The 20439-nt window shown below is 42.3% G+C and overlaps 2 protein-coding genes across 3 annotated transcripts in view; one reads left to right on the top strand and one right to left on the bottom strand.

Moving 5' to 3' along the window:
• The window catches only part of Tox3 (TOX high mobility group box family member 3), a 98083-nt gene extending 78747 nt beyond the window's left edge, over positions 1 to 19336 (bottom strand). The window contains exon 1 of one of the 2 annotated variants that reach the window (XM_051195106.1): positions 19099 to 19336. In XM_051195106.1, coding sequence (XP_051051063.1) covers positions 19099 to 19185 — 87 coding nt within the window. In that variant the 5' untranslated portion in view covers positions 19186 to 19336. The remainder of the gene's footprint in view (positions 1 to 19098) is intronic. The other variant, XM_051195105.1, reaches the window with a different exon arrangement.
• Positions 19184 to 20024, top strand: LOC127230023 (uncharacterized). Its single transcript, XM_051195151.1, has 2 exons — positions 19184 to 19523; positions 19597 to 20024. Exons 1-2 carry the CDS (start codon positions 19184 to 19186, stop codon positions 20022 to 20024), a joined length of 768 nt encoding a protein of 255 aa, XP_051051108.1.
• The last annotated feature ends 415 nt before the right edge of the window (positions 20025 to 20439 follow it).

Raw genomic sequence — 20439 nt, forward strand, 5'->3', positions numbered from 1 at the left:
GTCTGTATTTTAATATAGCATCAATATTTAACTACTCATTAAATGAAGTGTGACTTTTATAGTGAAAATGTCAGTCTTTGCAGTTCATTAAATTCATTTAAAGTATAGCTGTTTGATTTTTTTTCCTGGAAGAATAAAAGGACTATGCGCTGAAGGCATAAACTTTAAATTTAAGCATGTGTTTTCTTTAAAATTAACATTCAGGATCTGTGACATTATTCATAAGACTGAGGGACTGTTTGCATTTTCCTGCATTTACTTAGTGACTGTCGTCTTTTATAGAGTAGAGAGCTGTTTATCACAGTTGGATATGACCAGTGGAATGTCACTATGGACATTAAGATGTCATAAGCGATTATGAATCTCTGGAATTCTGCATGTAGTATTAAAAAAACATTATCTTGAACTATGGGCATCAGAAAAAATAGGCCCTGGAAGATATGAAATTTAATAACTCGTAGAATCCAATAGGGTCTAAAAATGGTCTATTTCAGTTTTAAAAAATAATTCTGATAAGACATTCAACTGTCTGAAAAGAAATGGATATATTAAAATGGAATTTGAGGAATACATTCAAATGAATTTTTTAGATGTTTGCAATTCTTTCTTCCTAAAATTACTATGATTTGCATGGGTGAAACAGCAAATGCAAATGACTTCCAATCACCACAGGATGTGTGCATGGTGGGTCTCTTAATGAGGACTGTGAAGATCGTGGCACTCCCTGAACAGAACTAGGGAAATGCACACTGTGCACCCCTTTCCTCCACAGAAAGGAAAACAGGACATCTCTGATAAAAGCATGGCCACTCCTTTTCTTCCCCACACCAGCCCATCTTGAAGCAGGATTCCAGCTACCTTTCCAAACAGATATCTGAGTGGAATACTTGAATCACAGGGTGTTTTGTCTTGTTTTAAAAGGGAAAGCCTTATCCTGGCCACATGCCTATAATCCAAAGAACTTGAGAGGCTGAGGCAGGATAGTTGGCTTTCCAAACCAGCCTTGGCTATACAACAAGACTGTCAAAACAAACAAACAAACAATCTTGAAAGAAGAGGGGGAGAAGGGAAAAAAAGAAAGAAGATGAAAGAGGAGAAGGGGGTGGGGCTGATCTTCACATCACAACATTTCGAAATCTCAGCCACCTTCTGTAGGTCTACTCTCTGGGCCCCCACTGTCAGCCTTTGACTTAGCATATTCTTTCCTCTCTTTGGCATATTCACCCCACTTTCATTCTCATGCTATGGCAAAAACCTTCCAGGAAGTCTCCAGAGCTGGAATAATAATCACAAAAGAAATCCTACTGGTTTTATTCTTGCTTCAAAATCTTCAAAATCAAAGCGAAATAAATGAATGAATCCTGATGATCCCATACTGCGGTGTCCTACCACACTACATTTAATCAGATTCAGTAGCTAAAATGGAACAAGACTCTTTTGAATGGATGTAAAAATTGGTGACTGTTTTGGAGGATTGCTGTCCACTTAGGCTCTTGAATTAAAGATGCGTTTAATTTGTGTGTGTGTTAGGGGCGGGGGGGGGGGGAGGGGAGTCCATTTTCTTCTTACTCTTTTATCCTCTTCTCTAAAATATGTCAAGGAAATAGAAGACATATCTGGAGTCCAGAGTACCTACCAAAATTATTGAGGTCAAAGAGTACAAAGTAATATGATCAAATTCTATTCTAGGCATCTGAACACTTGCCGCAAGAGTATATTTAGGCTTAACTTCACTGACTAAACACAAAGGGAAAAGGTAATTCCTAACAATGGCTACTATCAAGCATTTATTTAGGAGCAATAACTAAGTGGAAGGCTTTTCTCATGGCTCTGCTGCTGTGCAGCACTTGGGAGTTCACATATGTCTCATGTATCATATGTAACTGTTCATGTTCTTTCAACAGTTTCCAATATTTTTATGTTCTTGCTTTAATCTACATGGCTGGTAATTCTGCAGGACTAATCACATTGTCTGCAGGACTATTCACATTGTCCTAAAGTAGTTACTGTTTATAAGAATTTCCCACTGCTTGTAAGTCATTCTCCCCAATTCTCACTGACTTAAGTGGTCTCATATTTTTTTTATACCTAAGCCTGTAGTTTCCCAAGTTTAATTACCCCAGAACAATCTGGTCTCAACAACCAAGTAAAAGAGGAGGGTACATCCCCCCCCCACACACACACATAAATCTATTCATCAAGATCCCACCAAGCCTGGAATGTCTAGGGAAAGCTTCAATAATCAGGGGGAAAATGAGCTACAGAAACTCAAAGAGAATGGACTAGCCAGGGCAGATTAGGAAGCCAGGAGATGAGGGCACACTGAATTAAACATTCTTAAGCAGACTTACATACATAATGAATTGGTCAATTCTGCCCAATGTTTCTGAAAGAGATTACCCTTCCAACAAGCCAAATGAGTGCTCAAGGATGCTAGCTCAGATGGATTCCTGAACAAAATAAGTGTTAATCACTTTATCTCCCCCAATCTTTTTTTTTTTTTTGTGAAGAAGAGCAACTTTTCATTTCCATGAAGCCTTGAAATCATCCTCTGGCAGGGGCCAGGGTGTGGGGCTCAGGGCTGGTTAGAGAATGCTGACAAAGAAGCCCCTGAAAGGGGGGATTTCCTGACAATAAAACCCTGATCAGAGCCAGGGAGGGGACAGTGTTGTCTTCAGCACTCCCCTTTCCTCTGCGAATTCCAGGCATAGTAAAGAGGGGAGGGTCACAGGGACAAGGGCTTGAGAAGGATCTAACAGGTATGCTAGGCAACTAACTTCTTGGGGTATACTGGACCACTACTTCTAGGAACGTGTTCTTTTAGATGCATTGCTTTGGGCTTAAGACACCATGTCAACTGTTCCTAAAAATGTACAAGTAGCTAATAAAATCAGTAAGCAAAGAACCCTAAATATTAGTGTAAAATTTTACACCCAGCTGTATCCTGAAAGTCTCCTGCATGCTGGGCACAGGGCACCAAGCAGAAAATAAAGTGTATTCGTGCAATGGTCCTGGAAAGTCACAGGTGCAAGGGGCTATGCTGCCTCCCAAAGTTCAGTGCTCTCCATGCCAAACATAGTGGCCATTCCATGAATTTCTCAAGAATGAATAAAGTAAATCAAGGTCCCTGATCATCCAGGTGTGTGTATGAGTCTTTAAATAAGAAAGTTAGTAACAATAATTAATAGATAAATTGGAAACCAAACATGCAAGTAATCAACTTGAGTGCTGATTTTTAAAAAAATGCACAGGAAACTATAATCCATGCTATGTTGCTCCTACTTACTATAATCTATGAACAGATTATTTATTCAAAAACAGCTTTGTGACTTAGTTTAAGACCCCATGGATAGGCAAATTACATTTCCTTTAGGAAAGACTTTCTCTTTCTTGGTCCACTCTATTTGCATAGCTCTGTAAACTTAAAAGATGATTTTATTAACCCAGAGAGACTTCCAGAAAAAAGAAAAAGGGTAACATTTAGCAAATATTAAGACAAATGTAGATTATTTTAGCTAATCCAATAGCCTCCTTCTCCAGTGATCATCTCATCAAAATGAAGTGACTTTCTTGGCTATTCTGGGGAAATACAATGTTGGAGCCTCTTTTATCTCCTTTAGACACTAAAAAGATACCTGCCCTATATTTTGATAAATTCCCTTTGTAACAACGTAATAATGCATCCCAGCTATCAGAAAGTCATACTGCCCACCACCCAAAAAAAAAAAAAAACTTAAAAAAAATGTATCTAGGTACATTCTTATTCTTGGTTGGAGAAAGAGAGGACTGGTCTCCAGTGGGTTGAGGCCAGGAATGCAACAGAGCACTCTACCGTATACTCAAAGAACTGTCTGCCCCAAACATTAAAACTTCTCAGGTTGAGCAACCTTCCCCAAGTGAAACATTAAACAAGACCACAGGGCTCATCTGTCAGTATTCTAGATGAAAATCCTTCAATTGTTCCCCCAAACCTTGGAATATTGTGAGGCAGTGGGTCTCCAATAGTCTATGTTAGCTTTGATTTTCATAGGAAGATACTGAGCTGATGCTAGCATGGCGTGGAGTAATGATGATAGTGGTTAACATCATCCTGGATGTCTTTGAGTAATAATGATGATAGTATTATCATAAACGGAGTGCTCCATTCGAATTACAGTCAATATTCCAATGATCTTCTGTTGTAAAAACTAGTGGTTGTCTCTAGATGTGAGGGAGCTAATCACAAGGTATTCCATGAAGCAGGAGTTCCTAGGAAGTTAAGTGCTTTGGGGCAGGACAGACTCTGTCTTGCTCACCACTGTTTGCCCAGATTCACCAAGTAAAATCTCTGAAAGCCTGGGGGAATATGCTAGAATCAGCCATAGATGGTTGAAACCTGGATCAAGCTGGCAGCCTGTCTCAGCCAGTCTCACACCCTGCCACCATCCCATGCTCTCTATCTGGAGTCACTGAAACCCATTAGAGAACTAGGGTCTCACCTCTGATAAGCAGAACCAACAATAGCCTAAGGAGGAAGTTGGGCTGCTTTCCAGAGTTATAGAAGTTATGTTTTCCAATTTTCAGAAAGCTGATTAAACAAAACAGTGACCTGTGCCCCCGAGCAATGGCCAAGTGCATTTGCTTTACCATGAGTCACCTGAAAGCAATCTAAGAGGGTGGCTGGCTGCAGAAAAGGTCAACTCTTTCTCTTTAATTAATACCTGGCACCAAGCAGGGTACCTGAAGTCCAGGGCAGCCATTCCTCCAAGGGAAACTCCTCAGAAGTCAATTCTTAGATCATGGGATGCATGTGTAGACTGTCAAGATTTGATCATAGAACTTCAATGCCAGGCCCATCTTATCACTGTTTTTTGGTAGAATTCAGACAGGTACCTATTATGGACTAAGGTCTACTCTCAGGGATTAATACCTCCTGGGTGATGTGAATATTCAAACATTTAAAACTCAGTGAAGGGACACCAACTTGTATATATTATTGCTGGGTAATATTCCGTTACACTGTGTGAATATGTGTCACCGTGATTGGTCTAATAAAGAAACCAAATGACCAATAGCTGGATAGAATAATGTTAGGTGGAAAAAAATAAGGACAGGGAAGAAGAAGGGAGGAGCCTGGGGTAAATCCAGCAGCGACTGAGGGAGCAAGCGATACTAGAGAACATGTAAAGCCACAAGCCATATGGCAATATATAGATTAATAGAAATTAGGTCATTTAACTGTAATAGTTAGCTAGTAACAAGTCTGAGATATTGACCAATCATTTTCAATTAATATAAACATCTGTGTGGTAATTTGGAAGTGGCTCCTGGGATGGGAGAACTCTGCCTACATTTTATCATGCCAGTAGAGGCTAGAATTTTGAAGGAAACACACAATAAGAAACTTCTGGAAAATACTATATTAATAAAGACACCAAAATAGGGATGAATAGAGTGTGCTTCTTTGTTTTAAACATTGAAATGGGAAGCTTAAGTTCCCTCTCTTATGGGGAAATTTGATTTTAGAAAGATGTAAGTATCCTTGACATTAAACAAACATATATCCATTGCACTTGTAGGTGCTTTAACTATTTACCTGCATGCTTGAGTCTTGAAAGAATCAAGGCAAAGAAAAGTAAAATTAGGAATCTAATAAAATGTTCTAGAGAGATGGCTCAGTGATAAGAACTCTTGGCCTTGCAGAGAAATTGAGTTTAGTTCCCAGCACACATTCATGATGACCTATAAAGCATCCCTAATTCAAGTCCCAGGGAATCTAATTCCATCTTCTGACCTCTGCTGGCACCAAATACATACATGGTTCACATATATGACATTCAAGAACACTCATATACATAAAAAAATAATAAAATTTAGCCTACCAGCCCATAGGAAAGTGTCTCTCAGCATCCTGAATAGCTACTACAAGGGTCTCCTGTTTGGCTGCAACAGCTTGGCAGCCAATGTGAAGGCAGAAATAAAAATGACAAGGTCAGTACACCCACAAGACAAAACAAAGTGAATTTTCTTCAGCTCCTCTTGTTAAAGTCTTCTAAAAAGAGTCTGTCAAGTTATCCTGAAGACTCACTGAAATGAAGTGATCCCCATTCTAAACTAAACTATGAAGGATATTCAAGAGCCAGCTACACATATGTTTCCTCAAAGTGATGTGACCTAAAACCAGTACACAATACTAACGGAATCCAGTGAACAAGTCACCACTGGTAGCAGTCAGTTCTGGAGACTGGTGGAAACTCCTCATTGGATTTGATTATCTGGAAAAGTGGATACAACTTACCTTCTTCACACTATTGCTATTTCTTAAACATATTATTTTTCAAATATGGTCTGGACAGCAGAGATGCCAAGATAATAATTTCTGACAAGAAACTGAAGAACAAAGATTCTGTGGCAATAACCACATGATGGAAAAATGTACCATCAGAAAAAAGTTCTCAGAACCTTGGATTCTAGTGGATTGGAAATTCTGGTTGGTAGCTGTAATCAACCAATTAAATCTCATTTGTAATCAAATGTACTTAACACTGTTGAACTAACCTCATTTTAACAGATAAACCTTCCAAATAACCTCTCAACATCTAGATGTCACTGTCATTTTCTAGATCTTTATCATCCACCACTTTCTTTTGATCTTCTCTTTAATCCAGCAGATTTTCTTCCTCTTGACTTGAGGTCCCTCTGTCTTGTCTCTACCTTGAACTTCATGGTCATGCAGGCTTGAGCACATGTAGCACAGGGAATGCTGACTGCCACCTGCCGTTTGTATTTTCTGGCACTTCTAGAATTGTCATGGTACCTGAAGAAGAGAAGCCAGATGTCCAAAGCAGTGACATCATGACCACAGTGTTGATAAAAACCAGCATCTCTTGTTACATGATTTGTTCCCACTGACAATCATTAACTTAAGACAAAGCCAAGAATGGAGATGATATCTGAAAAATCACTAACGTGGATGGAACAAGTATATTTTGCCACCAAGAAAATTACTTTCTGTAAACAACTGTGCTTATAGGCAGAAGGACAATAGCTACTTCAAAGTATTATTTTCAAAAGCAACTAGCATGTCTGACCAAGGTGGAAATTATAAAGGCAGGTAATCCTGGCTTGTGGCGAAGAAATGGCATCAACTGTTGCTAGAAGGACCAAGATAGGCTAAAAAAAAATCACAGCTACTTGCTAAGGAGTTCGAGACTGGCTTACTGTGATAAATTTTGTCATTAAACATGAAACATCTACAGCGACAAGTTGAAGACATAGCAGGTTACTATGTTAGCCAATGCTCCATATGTAAAGTAAAGCAATGTGGAAAGACATTGAGCAAATAATACCACTGACAGGAAATACTGGAGACTTCAAATTAGAGAAAGAATTACTATGGACAAATGCAGTACTGAAAGAGTTTCTATCCTTGTGAGGGTGGATGGCAAGCAGAGCACAGGGTCAGTTGGAGGGAAAGAAAAGGAAGGAAGGGAGTGAGGGAGAGGGGGAGAGGGAGGGAGGGAGAGAGAGAAAGAGAGAGAGAGAAGAGAGAGAGAGAGAGAGAGATTCAGTGTAAAGAGGCAGGAAGGAATCTGAGGTTAAGTTGGAGATACAGATTTGATGCCTGAGGCAGTTTATAGAAGAGTCATAGTTCTGTACACTTTGATAGTCATGTTCTTATATAAGGTAATTGGGTTTCTTTGTCAATCATAAATGGAATCTTTTTCATCTCCTCTGGAACCTGGGCTAGTCCAGTGACTCACTCTGGCCCAAAGGATATGATAGAAGGTGTTATGTGACATTTCTCAGCCTGGGACCCAGCCCTATTATATATTCCATGTTCTCTCAGGAAACTAACATGAGAACAAGCTCAAGCCATCACACTGTGGTAGGAGGTGGCATGCCAGAAAAACAAGGTCCCCAGCTGACAGCTGTTGCCCTCCAAGGACAAAGTATCCTGGCAGTCCTATAGTGACTACACAGAAGAAAACCTGGAGGAAAAGAAAGCCCACCCTGCAGAGCTCAGCCTAGAAGGCTGACCTACAGAATCATAAGCCAGAGTATGCTTAGAGATGGTTTGTTACACAGCCATAGATAACTGATACAAATACCAGAAAGGGGCCAACGAAAGGCACAAAGATCCCTACAAAAGTTGTTGTTTGTATGTTTATTTTTAATACAGAGGCAAATGAAACAAAGTGAAGCCTCAGAAGTACAGTCACAGTCTCTGGGAAGATGAGGAAAAACAGTAGACAAGAGAGAGAGAAGCAGCCATCAGAAGCATCCAGACATATATCAGAGTCTAGAAATGGAGGACAACGAGAGACAAGGATAGACACAGAAGGGTCTAAGTGATCACAGAGGAGAACTCTGGGGCTTAGAATAGTATGTTCCCTGAAAGTGACATTCCATGTTCTTACAGGAATAAGGAAGTTTGGCATGGTACTGAGAACTCACTGAAGGAGACAGTCCCAGTCCCAGCAACTTAAAAGAAGAAGAGAAGTGGTGGCAGGAGGGGATATGGTATAAGGGGGTCTGGGTGGGACACTAGGTAAAGATTATTCACAGAAAATTTACTCAGGAGGGGGTCAGCAGAGGTGGTTGGATAGAAGCCAGGATAGCTACCAAGTCCGGCAGTAAAGGTTGCAGGGTCAAGATAGAAGGAAGGGACCAGAAAGGTGAAGGGTCATTCAGGTCTGTGGGCTTCTGCAGAAAGGGGGTTATGGTATACAGGTAGATACAGGAGTCAACAGCAAACCGGGTTTGAAGAAAAATATCCAGAAACTTGTGCTGCAGAAAACATCAAATGGAGAAGGTCACTGCTCAAAGTTTTGTCACCCATATTGGGACTTGAGAAACAGCACTATAAAACTTGGAGGTGAATTTTCAAAAGAAGAGAAATGTGGGCTGAAATATAGGTAATCAATTAAAATTAGGACATGATGATTTGCAGTTTCTGCAAAGAAAAACATAAATTACTGGGTATTTTAAGCAGGCCCAAAATAAAATGCCAAATTCAAGAAAGAATTAAAGAACCATCCATCTTGGCACAATGCACCTCTCACCAAAGGCTTTCCAAGAAGTAAATGGTAACAAAAATGTAGAAAATCAGACCATTGTACACACTCTCAATTTGAATAGGCCCAAGAAGAAGGTCTAGGATCTGCCCTGGAACTCATTCCCACATACCTGCTGTCCACATCTTCTCGTCCACTTACTCCTTCCACAGTGAAGGGTATTTAGCTTGATCACATGGCCAGCAGCAGTACAGACTGCATGTGCTGTGGCCCTAGTCATCACAGGCAGACAACTGACTCAGTCTGGCCAGTTAACTATACACAAAGTATTTGTACAGCAGTTTCTGGGGCCTTCTTTTACCTGTAGCCTCCTTCGTCCTGCTGGCCTGACTGCTGTTAACTCAACTTTGAATTAGGAAGACAAGACTGGTGTTAGCTAGAGTACCCTGTTTCCCAGGTGTCTATGAGGCCTTATAGCATCCCTGAACTACTTCCTTCTAGACTTGACTAAGTTGAAATGTTAGCAATCTTATTCCATGACTATACAAGTTTCACTTCTGTGCTTTGGTTTTTCTGTAACATGCAAGCTGAATCTTGACTATACTCCCCTGGCATTTACTGAAGCTACCCTTTCCTTGGTCATTTCTTGACCAACTTTGTTTAAGATCAATTCCTTACGTTCCTGTCCTTTTTTTGCTACCTCAGCAAAATCCACTGTCAATACACCTTCACTTCCATTGCCGCCCCTGCCATGAACACATAAAATACTGATATAAAAATTATAAATAAGATTTTAATTTAAAAGCATTGGAGCAAATCATTGCAATTATAGTCCATCTCCTTAAAACCTTGAAAAGTGAGTCTTCTCAACTACAGTTCCATTGCCTAGAAGTATCCAGCATGTGGCGGGTCCAACACACATATATTCAAGGTTTAAACTACAACCAGATCTGTTCAACAGTATTATCTTTTTCATGTCTTATCACATTTTCTTTGGCATGCCAAATCACAGACCCCCCCTGCCTTAAGAAGCTCAAATTCCAATGGGAATAAATAAACCAGAATAAACAATAATGCAAGCAGTTAAGTTATACATTAGGAGTAAAATTATGTAGAATCATTAAGATCCTAAATGGAAGGATGGAGATAGGATATTTTAGATACTAAGGCATTTATAGGTTGTTAGCCCATACTGGAAAGTGACATTTGGACATCAGGAGGTAGAGGAAGTAAAGATCTATGGGGAAATGCTTCTAGGCACACAGCAAGGAGAGTAAGGTCAAGAAGTGAAACGGCATTAGGCAAAGCTAGGTCCTGCGCCTAGCAATCAGCACTTGGGACACATCAATATCCATTCCTCTGTCTTTATTTGGCTATCTCTTCCTCCTTCCCTATCATCTTTTCTACTCAACTATATGTGCCAATATGCTACATAAATCCCCATCTTCCTTTTCTTCTCGGTGGTTAGCAAGCTTTCATGTAAGGTTAAGCTCACCTCTGACTCTTTATACTAATCCACTGCCCGTCACTCAACAGCTCTCCTTCAGGCTCCCATTCTCTGCCACCTTTCCTCAGACATTCTCAAATGCTGCTTTGAAGATCTTCTCATGAGGGGCCCCTTCAAGCTTCATCCTCTGCCTGCATGCATGTCTATAAACACATGTGCATATACACTCATACTTCACTCTATTAGTACCTATTAAATGAAAGCCTGGACTTTCACCAAACATCTTGGTGCCTCCATAACCTAGTCTTAATGAGCCACATCTCCCACCTCAGGAAGATGAGAATTCATCTCCATATTTATCCTTCGGGGCCAACCTATGCAAACCTATAAATAGACTTTTGCCCACATTTACATTCATACAGAAAATTCTACCTGGAATTCCCCCACTTCCTCTTCTTCTCTCAAATAATATTTTACTCAGTTATTCACTCTAAGCCTGAAAGCCCCCATGAGTCCTTCCACCTGACTGTACCATGCCTGCAGAACCAGCTTCTTCATCAATGTGCTCATGGGGCATTTTTACTTATGCCACCACCCTAGAACCTCTGTCTTATAAATACATAGTCACATACTCACTAACACCTGCCCCCAGCCAAGTGACAGACCTCTTGAAGGCAAGCCACATCTATTCTTAGTCCATTACAGGAAGTTTATCCTAATACAAACAGCATATATGTACAAATATATATGTATATATACAAATATATAATATATCCAATATATGTAATATATATACAAATAGCCAAGACATATGTCTATATATGTGTGTGTGAGCACACACGCACACATACACACAGTGCATTAAAGAAGCACAGGCTCACTCTGGCTTCCAGAAAGAATAATCGTCAAACACAGTAATGCAAATCTTCAGAAGTCTTCAGCTGCATCAAGCGCCATCTAACACACATTTCCACCCTATATCTGATTCCAGTCTTGTGATAGCAGCACTTTGCTTTTTTCTCACAGGAATCAAGAAGGCTCCCTGCTCTTCAACCATGTGGGTTACCACATGGTCTCAAGGGAAATGATATGTGAATCCCCCCTGAGATGCCTCATGACTCTGGGCCTGAGGCCAGAGTCTATCCAATGAGACTTGATCCAGGAGCCACTGATGGACATCTTCACACTCCCTGCAATCAGAATAGCTGATTTAAAAAGACAAGCACATGAAAGCAGAAGAGATAAGAAAACCCGTTAGTGTCCTTTGAGACCCTAGATCTAGCTATACCTGAGACACAGCTGGCATTCCCAGCTGCCTCAACTCAGGTGACTTCTTCTCACGTGTAACACAAAGCATTTTTAAATAATATAATTCTTTTACCATATCTCCATTAAATACTTTTACTAGAATTTTTTTTTTTAAATAAGCCAAACAAAAACTGCAAGCTCTTCATTAAGGAGCACGTGTTAAGGGGGCAGGAGCAGAGATCTCCTGGACATATTTTCTGAATGGCTCAATATTTCTAGAATTATTCTCAACCTTTTCTACAAGAAAAACAACTTCAAGGGGGAGCTCATGGACCCCAGTCGGATAGCTGGGAAACTAGCCATAGGACCGACCCAGACCCCCTGAATGTGGGTGTTAATTAGGAGGACTGGGCAATCTATGGGGCCTCTGGTATTGGGTCAGTATCATAATGGGATACTATTTCAGCCTAGACACATGGGAGAGGGCTTAGGCCCTGCTCCAAAAGATATGGCAGACTTTGAAGATTCCCTCTGGAAGGCCTCACCCTCCATGAGGAATAGAAAGGGGATGGGATAGGGCTTGGTGGGGGACAGAGGAGGAGGGGAGGGAGAGGAAACTCAGATTGACATGTAAAACAAGCTTGTTTCAAATTTAAATTTAAAAAGGAAAAACATATGCTTTTTTATTGTGAAACAAAATATTATCTGCAGAAAAAAAGAAAAAAGAAAAACAACTTCTAACAAAGCACATGTGTATTGTAAAGATTTGCAAGTCAGCTCAGCATTTTGGACTTCCTATTACACTTTTAAAAAACTGTAGGACCTTCATCATTCCAGTGTAAATCATTTGCCTGTCATAAATTAGCTGCAGGAAGAATGGGGGTGGGAATCTCACACTCTAATACAGTTATTTACTCTAAGTCAGTTTTAAATCAGCCCACATCATCGTCTTTAGTACAATTCTTCTACATCAACAGTTGCATTGATAAAGATAAGGCCACATTAAAATCATCATATTTGGAATAGAGGGGCCCAGTTTAAGATCTGGTGCCTCTAAAAGCATTAAGTTCCATATTACTTAAGTATGTAGAACCCCAATGTGTCTTGATATTGGTCTATTGGCTTAATTTTTTGGGTTATCACAACATTCAAGTTATTCTTTAAAAGGCAAAGTAAAATTAAATTAAGATTAAGGAGCATTTTCCAATAGTTTACATGTCTTGCATAACCATGGAATACACTTTAAGAGACTATGGCCTCCCTGAGGAAGAGATTAAAGACACAAACCTAGGAAATGAAATGATCTACCACCCCAGGAGAAGATTAAAAAAATACTAGAAGCTCAGGGACACCTTGAGTAAAAGCTTCACTTATTTTTAAATGTAATTTTGTTTCTTTTCTAAGGGACCCTAATATACCTTTAAAACATATTTGAATTTATAAGCACACTTATCAAAAAAAATCCTCTAACAAATTTGAAAGAGATCCTCTAAGACCCTTAAAAACACCACTTATATCTCAGAGAAATCCACTGTAAAGTTACACCTCTTACTCATAGGAAAATAAAATGTTTTCCTTCATGAATGGTTGATAGTGTTTTCAATTACTGCCAACTTTGCAACACCTCTAACTAATAATAACTATTTAAAGGTGTTTCTTACCAAATAACTATCCAAGTATATGATGTGTCATCAAGCTGGCACAAAACTATAAGTACTCTGATTTCCCCCACAATTATTATAATGAACAATTGGCTCATTGGACAAAAGTGTTTGTCACACAAGCTTGATGACCTAAGGTAATTACTTAGGACTCACATGGTTGAGGGAGAGAATCAACTCTCACAAGTTGTCCTCGGAATGTTCATGTGCACAGCATGGACACAGACACACCCAGACACAGATGCAGACACACACACACACGTGTTTAAAATCATGAATTAGACGGGATTTCCAAATGAGCATACTTCACACAGTACTTCCTAAATGACACCCTCACTAAGTAAAGGATTGTGTTAAACAGTGTACCAGCCCTCAAGGTTAAGCCACATTCCATCTCCTACCTCCTCACTTTTGAATTAGTCAACTCCATTCCCGTCACTTTTTGCATAAATACTCCAATTTTGGTTCCTCATTCTGAGCTCTCTCTTGAATCTCGTATATATACTGGTGGGAACATCCCACCATAATATCCAATGTCAGCTTTATTTTTCCTTCAAAATGGTTCAGAATATGGTCCAAAAATCTGCATCCTACCAAGTTCCCCGGGTGATTCTTATGTGGGGGAGGATTGAGGAATACTGCTTCATAAGATGGTCACAACCATCCCTTCTACCATCTCCTCCACTACCTGACTAACCAAGAGACACACCGAGTAGAGTCAGAAGTGTCTCCAATGATAGTAACTGTATTTCACTTGGTTTCTGCAGGTCCCTCTTATTTAATAGGATCTCCTTGTAATGAAAGCCTTCAAATGCCAAGCCTGGCAGTACCTCAGAAGAATGTGGAGGGCCAACCAAGCAGAAGAGGCAGTAGAGAAGCTCTCAAACTGTGAGTGACACGCATGCCCCTCAGAGAAACTTCCAGAAGATGCCTGGCCACAGATCGCTACCAAATTTATTACTATTTCTACACACACACACACACACACACACACAGAGAGAGAGAGAGAGAGAGAGAGAGAGAGAGAGAGAGAGAGAGAGAGAAAGCTTCATTTATATGCGAAGATTTTTAGAAACAGACAACTAATTGAGGATGTTTCGTATCTTATAAATACTGTGGTGATTAAATAAAGTAACTCCTCAAGTGGTTTCAGCTTCCAGCTGAGTTTGTGCCCTGAAGGAGGATGGTACAGAAATAGCAACACTCTTTGAACACTGTGACCACATATGTCCATCGGCTTAATCTAAAATCCCTCAGATTAATTTTCTTTGCTTAATGATATGCATGTCCCTACTGAGCACAGGGTTCAGTTTAGCATTCCACCATTTGGGGGTAACCAAATGAAGAGTGTATAGGGCTCAACTTTGTAACCACTGTGCTACTTTACCCCTTAGTGACTATACGCCCAACATCTAGGATTGCAGTAAAATGTTTGAAGTGGCTGGGGGGGGGGGGAGGCAGTCTACAAAATGCATACATACTTCAACTGATCAACCCAGCTATACTGTCATATTATTTGATATGGAATTCAGGTCACGGTTGGTGTTAATGTCTGATATGATTTAGAGAGCTACCCAGACTAACTTGCATTCTGCCCGAAGTCTAATAAACTCTATAGCTATCACAATACCCAGGTTTTTGCCCATGTCCACTCCAGCACTACCCTGACTACACTGTTGAACAGGGGAATAAAATGTCCCATATAATTGAACATAAACTACAAATGAGTTACCAAAAAAACAAAACAAAAAAACTTCAAGTCCTATTCCACTTTTGAACCAGTCTAAAACCAAATATGCAAAGCACACAAACGTAGTCTGTGATGGTCTCACACATTATTCTAATTAATCTACTGTCAGCTTTCAAAACGATTGATATAGTTTTAAAACCAGTCATTTCACATAAAAATACAGATTATCATTCTCATAAAAAGAGAACTGTAAAACATGAATGTACAGGGCCTAAATGTTGTCATGGTGATAGTCTAGCTAATGCTGAGCAATCTATGACTTTAAATGGATAGTGTTTCAGCTTGGCCACAGACCCTAGCCTCATGCAGGTCCACTGCCTGGCCCTGTAGATGTCTGAGTATATGACCCCTTCCAGGAACTCTTTTAAAAACCTATTTCTCTTCTATAATGTGGCTTTGATAACACATTTTAATTCCTGTCATGAAAGGGTATGGAAATGTCTCAATGTGTTTTATAATTTCAACAGACTCCGGATCCTAGAAATGAAGTAACTGACCTCATGACAGGGTAGGACATCGATCTAGGAAATATCCATCAAAATCCCCTCTCAATACATTCTCAGTTCGAAATCATGGTCCCCAAGAAGAGAGGCAATGAACAAATTAGCCTTCCGCCTCTCTTACCCTTCAAGCTAGTCAAAGTAGAGGCCCAACGAGATAGACTCAAAGGACAAGCAAGAGTGTGTCTTAATTAAATAAGGGTAATCAATAAAAAGACACATACAATTGAGACAGTAAGGCTCAGGGCTGAGACCTTAATCTGCATAAGTGTAAGAAGACATATTTTGAAAAGGAAACAAAAAGCCAAAAGTATTAAGCAAATCAAACAAAGATCAGCCTGAGTTCACTATTAACCTGCTGTATTATTTTACCTCACATTCATGTTAGTTAGATACATGATCTTATTTGGGAATGGCAGGCTTACAACAACTTTATTTTAATTGCTATTTTATGTATTATTTTCTTGCTGGTAAAATAAAATTAAGTGAACCCAAGGGAAAATTCCAGATTAGTCAGTTGGTCAACAACTCACTTGAAGATCATAATGACTTTTTCCTGTTTTAAAATACAGATTTTAGTTCAATTTGCTAGTCACATCATTATATATATATATAATAAATGTTCAAACAGTGGATTGAAATTAAAATGGAAATTAGTCCTTAGAAAATAGACATGGCTTTAAGTTTATACATCAGTGGCTGGTTCATGAATTATTAACTGATTTTAATGATCCTGGCAATATTTTATTTGAAGTTATTCTCCTACTTGCAATGACTTTTGAACCCTCCAAAGCCTTTCATCCATTTTCCATAGATAGTATACTTTCATGAGCACTAACATTTAAAAAGGCCCCACATACTCCCAGAATGTAAAGATAATACACTCTCATATAATTTATACAAAGGACTCTGGTCATTTGTTAAAAGGAGAAATGAATGGACCCCTATTATTCACGGTTTGTAAATAAATGTAAAGATAAGTGCTAGTGTTTCACTTGGGAGGCTCTGACACCGATAGTTCGGTTTCTTCTGAAGTTTCCCAGATGGTCATTAAAACAAGAAAAGGCAGAAACATACTTTTTTGTAATCCATCATTTCTCATTCAGAAAGGTAATACATGTCTTCAAAAGTGCCTTAAGAAAGATTAATAATCCCAGGTACTTTCAGATGAAGTAAACGCATGTCATTGTATGCTGTTTTACGTCTTCAATAAATCTATTCTGCACGGCAAACAGCACTTCAGATGCAAGTTAGCTGTGAAGCAAATGCTGTAAACCTGTAATTAGCTCTTGCTGCTCTGTGCTCATAAAGTTAATACTTCCTCTTCTGTTACATTCTCTGTACAAAGATAAATTATGAGGAATAAAACTGTTTTTCCCCATTCCAGAAATTAAGAATACTATATTTATCCTGTGGCTCAGTCTAAAGGGACTTCTTATATTTTTACCTGTAAACAAGTAAAGGCAAACACACCTTTAGAATAAGTCCAATTTGACCCCTCCCAAATCTGATTCCAACTTTTATAAGTTGGGTCCCCACAGTCCTTCCTATCATCAGATTGTGAATTATTATTTCAGGGCCATTGGAAGATTCAGAAAAGAACCCCAAATGAGCTTGCTACCCCACTGCTAAAGTTGACCCTGAAGATAGACAAATACTGTCTTGTTTCAAGCTTTATATACCTGCCCTGAAATAAGCTTCTGGGTTTAAATTGACTCAAAATAACTCTTCTCAGAAAATAAAAGGAGATACAATAAAACACCCACAATTTCCTCAGTCCCTTGAAACCCTTGGGATCCCAGTGAACAGAGGTTTGCCATGCATGGCAGTGACTGGCTTAATACAATAGGTTTCTATTTGGATGTCATTCGAGTGTTGCTGATCTTAAATCAGAGAAAGAAGTAGTTACATTAGACAAGGTAATGGCTTCCAAAAATAAGAGCATGCCCAGTTTACAGGATTGCATGCACAGGCTGAGCTCTGAGGAGATAAGTAATACCCCACTGGAACAATTAGGCGGATTCTCAGAAACACTACATACTTAATTAGGCTGCCTAAGTCCCTGACTGAGCATACATGGGGGACTTTTTAAAGCATTTAATAACCTGAGTAAATCCAAAATCAGACGACAGAAACCGATCCTTTACTCTGGCTACAGCCTTCGGCCTTTTCTTGCCTTGTTTTCGATGCTTAAGGCATTCTTCTCAGATTTTAGAAGTATATGAACGGGCACCACCACCACTAGACTAAAAACACCGAATAAAGTCCCTCTGTCCTATAGTTACTGGAAAGGCTCTGAGTGCCTGGCTCAGGGTTACCCAACCAGGACACCCACGCGAGCCAGTGGGACTTCCACGGTCTTTTGCAAACTTTAGCACTGGCGTTGGGAAGGGAGTATAAACAATGAGGAACAGGGCCTCCATCAGTCAGGGGCACAGCCAACTGTGCGGACTCTAGATACAAGCCCTTCTCTTCCTGCTATCTATTCATTAGTTTTGTATTGCACCTTTCTTTCAGCTGCCTCCGTATTTCCTCCTCCGTTATCCAAGCAATCATAAACAAACTGGGGTTTGAAAGAAAAGTCGGAGGGGAGGGAGGAGCAGGGGGAAGGGAAAAGAGAAACACATTCAATAGGCGTAGGGTTCTTTCTCTGAATCTCGCCCTTGGGGTTATGTCTCAAAGCTCTGGGGTGGGAGCTTTATGAAAGGTAGACAACCCGGGTCCTCCAAGCCCAATGACTAGGTCCTATGGCCACCTGAATCGCTCGCTCCTGAAGTTAATACGAGGAGAAGTGCGAAAAATGGGGTGACCCCGGGGCGTGGTGTGAAGCTGCAACTCTGATCTTCCCAAAAGAAAAAAAAAATTAACCCACCCCCGTCCCTCCCCCCCACCCAAAAAAATTAAAATACAAGAAGTCACTAGAGCTAACTCAGGAGAAGCGAGCACCTTCCTCTGGTAGACCAGAGCACCCTAGAGAGAAGGAAGTAAGGAGCACCTGCTGGGCCCTACAACTTCAGGCTTTCCAGAATCAGACCCGGGATCCGGGCACGCTCTAAAGTTTGTTCCTGTCTTTCCCTGACCGGGTGGGTGAAGTGAGATGGGCTGCAAGGAGAAGGAGGAGATCTCTGAACCACGAGAGGACTTCTACATGGCGTGCCCCCCATACACACACACATAGTAGGGGTGTTGCAATCGTGTTTACTAATAACATGTACAAAGACTCACGCGCGAATCTCAACTCAGTCCCGGGACTGCGCTTCCAACAGCTTTGGGGGAGCGGGGGAGGGGACCAGGAGGGCAGACGGAGCGCCAGCAGAGGGACAAAAAGGTGGGTGGGAAGGGGACAGAAAGAGAAGACGAGGAGAGTTGGTCAGAGACGAAAGCGCACGGAGAAACCAGCGTGTGGAGAGAAAGATAGAAAAGAAAGTGAGCAGGCGAGGCGGGACGCGGAACGCGCCCGGGATGGAGAGGTGGCCCCCGCCCCCGGCCCGGTCACCTTGCTGTAGCCGTAGTACCCCAGGCACTGCGCGAAGTCCAGGCCGGCGGGGTCCCCGGCCGCCGCGGGGTAGAACCTCACATCCATGCCGGGGCCGGGGCCGGGGGCCGGGGCCGGGGCTGGAGCTCGCCGGGGCCGCTACCCGCCTCCTTGCGGCCGCGCGATCCACCGTCGGGGACGCCCGGCCGGGGGCGCCCGGGGACAGTGCACGGGCCGTGGGGCTGGAAGGGCTTCGCGCGGGGGCCGACGACGAGCCCGAGAGCTGCGGCCGCCGCACACAAAGGCGCGGCCACGCGAGCCGCCCGCGGGAGAGCGGGAGACGGCCCGGGGGACGCCCCACCGGGACACTGAGGCTGACTGCGCACGGGCCGGGCGCCCGGGGCGCGGGGCGCAGCGCGGGGACCCGGGGCGGCCGGCGAGCTCAGGTGCGCGGCGAGGCTAGGACGGCGGCGGCGGCGGCGGCGGCTGGCCCCGCTCCTCCTCCCCGGGCGGACTGAGCCGAGGAGCCGCGGAGACAAGGGGCCCGGCCCCTCCCCTGCCGCTCCCCCTCCTGCCGCCGCCGGTCCCCTCCCCGCGCCGCCGCCGCTCCGCCCCTCCCACCCCGGGCAGCTGGCGCGCCGCCCGCCCCGCCGGTGCGCTCGGCCGCCGACCGCCTCCGGGCTCGCGCCCCGCCCCGCGCCCCGTGCAGCCCCGGCCACCGCGCGCCCCTCTCCCGGCCTCTCCTTCCCACCCCTTCCCTCCCCGGTCCTCTTTGTCCCCGCGGCCTCACCGCTCTCCTCGCTCCCCAGCCTCCCTCGGCCGCCCCGCAGCTTCCAGCACGGTCCCCCCTTGCGTCCCGCTCTCCTCCTGTGCGACCCTCGCTTTCCTCTTCCCTAGCATCCCCCAAACCGTCCACTGTCGCCCCAATCTCTACCTTCCTGTCCTAACCATTGCTGGTGGGGACCTGTCTTCCATCCCCTCTAACCTGTCCCGGTGTAGACTAGCCCAGAAAACTAACCTGCTCAAGTGGCTCCTGGTAGCCAGGACCAGGACCGGGAACCCATGTACACCAGAGGTATTTTGCAGAAGGGTTATTAGGGCCTGACCTTTCACAGGTAGGCAGACTTGAAGCTTCCCCTGTTAAGCCTCGTGTCGAGGTCTCTTTGTATTTTCTTTACTCTTGTTTGTTTTTGAAAGGCATTTGAGTAACTGGATCTAGGCGGATCACTCGCTGCTCTCCAAGAGAAAATGTCCCTCTTTTCCTAAAAGGTTCTGGGTGATTAACTTGCCCACGCTGCACCCACCCACCCCTCTTTATTTCTTTCTCTTTCTTTAATCTACATTTCTCCATCCCCCTCACTC

Source organism: Phodopus roborovskii, unplaced genomic scaffold (assembly GCF_943737965.1).
Source record: "Phodopus roborovskii unplaced genomic scaffold, PHOROB, whole genome shotgun sequence".
Lineage (NCBI taxonomy): Eukaryota > Metazoa > Chordata > Mammalia > Rodentia > Cricetidae > Phodopus > Phodopus roborovskii.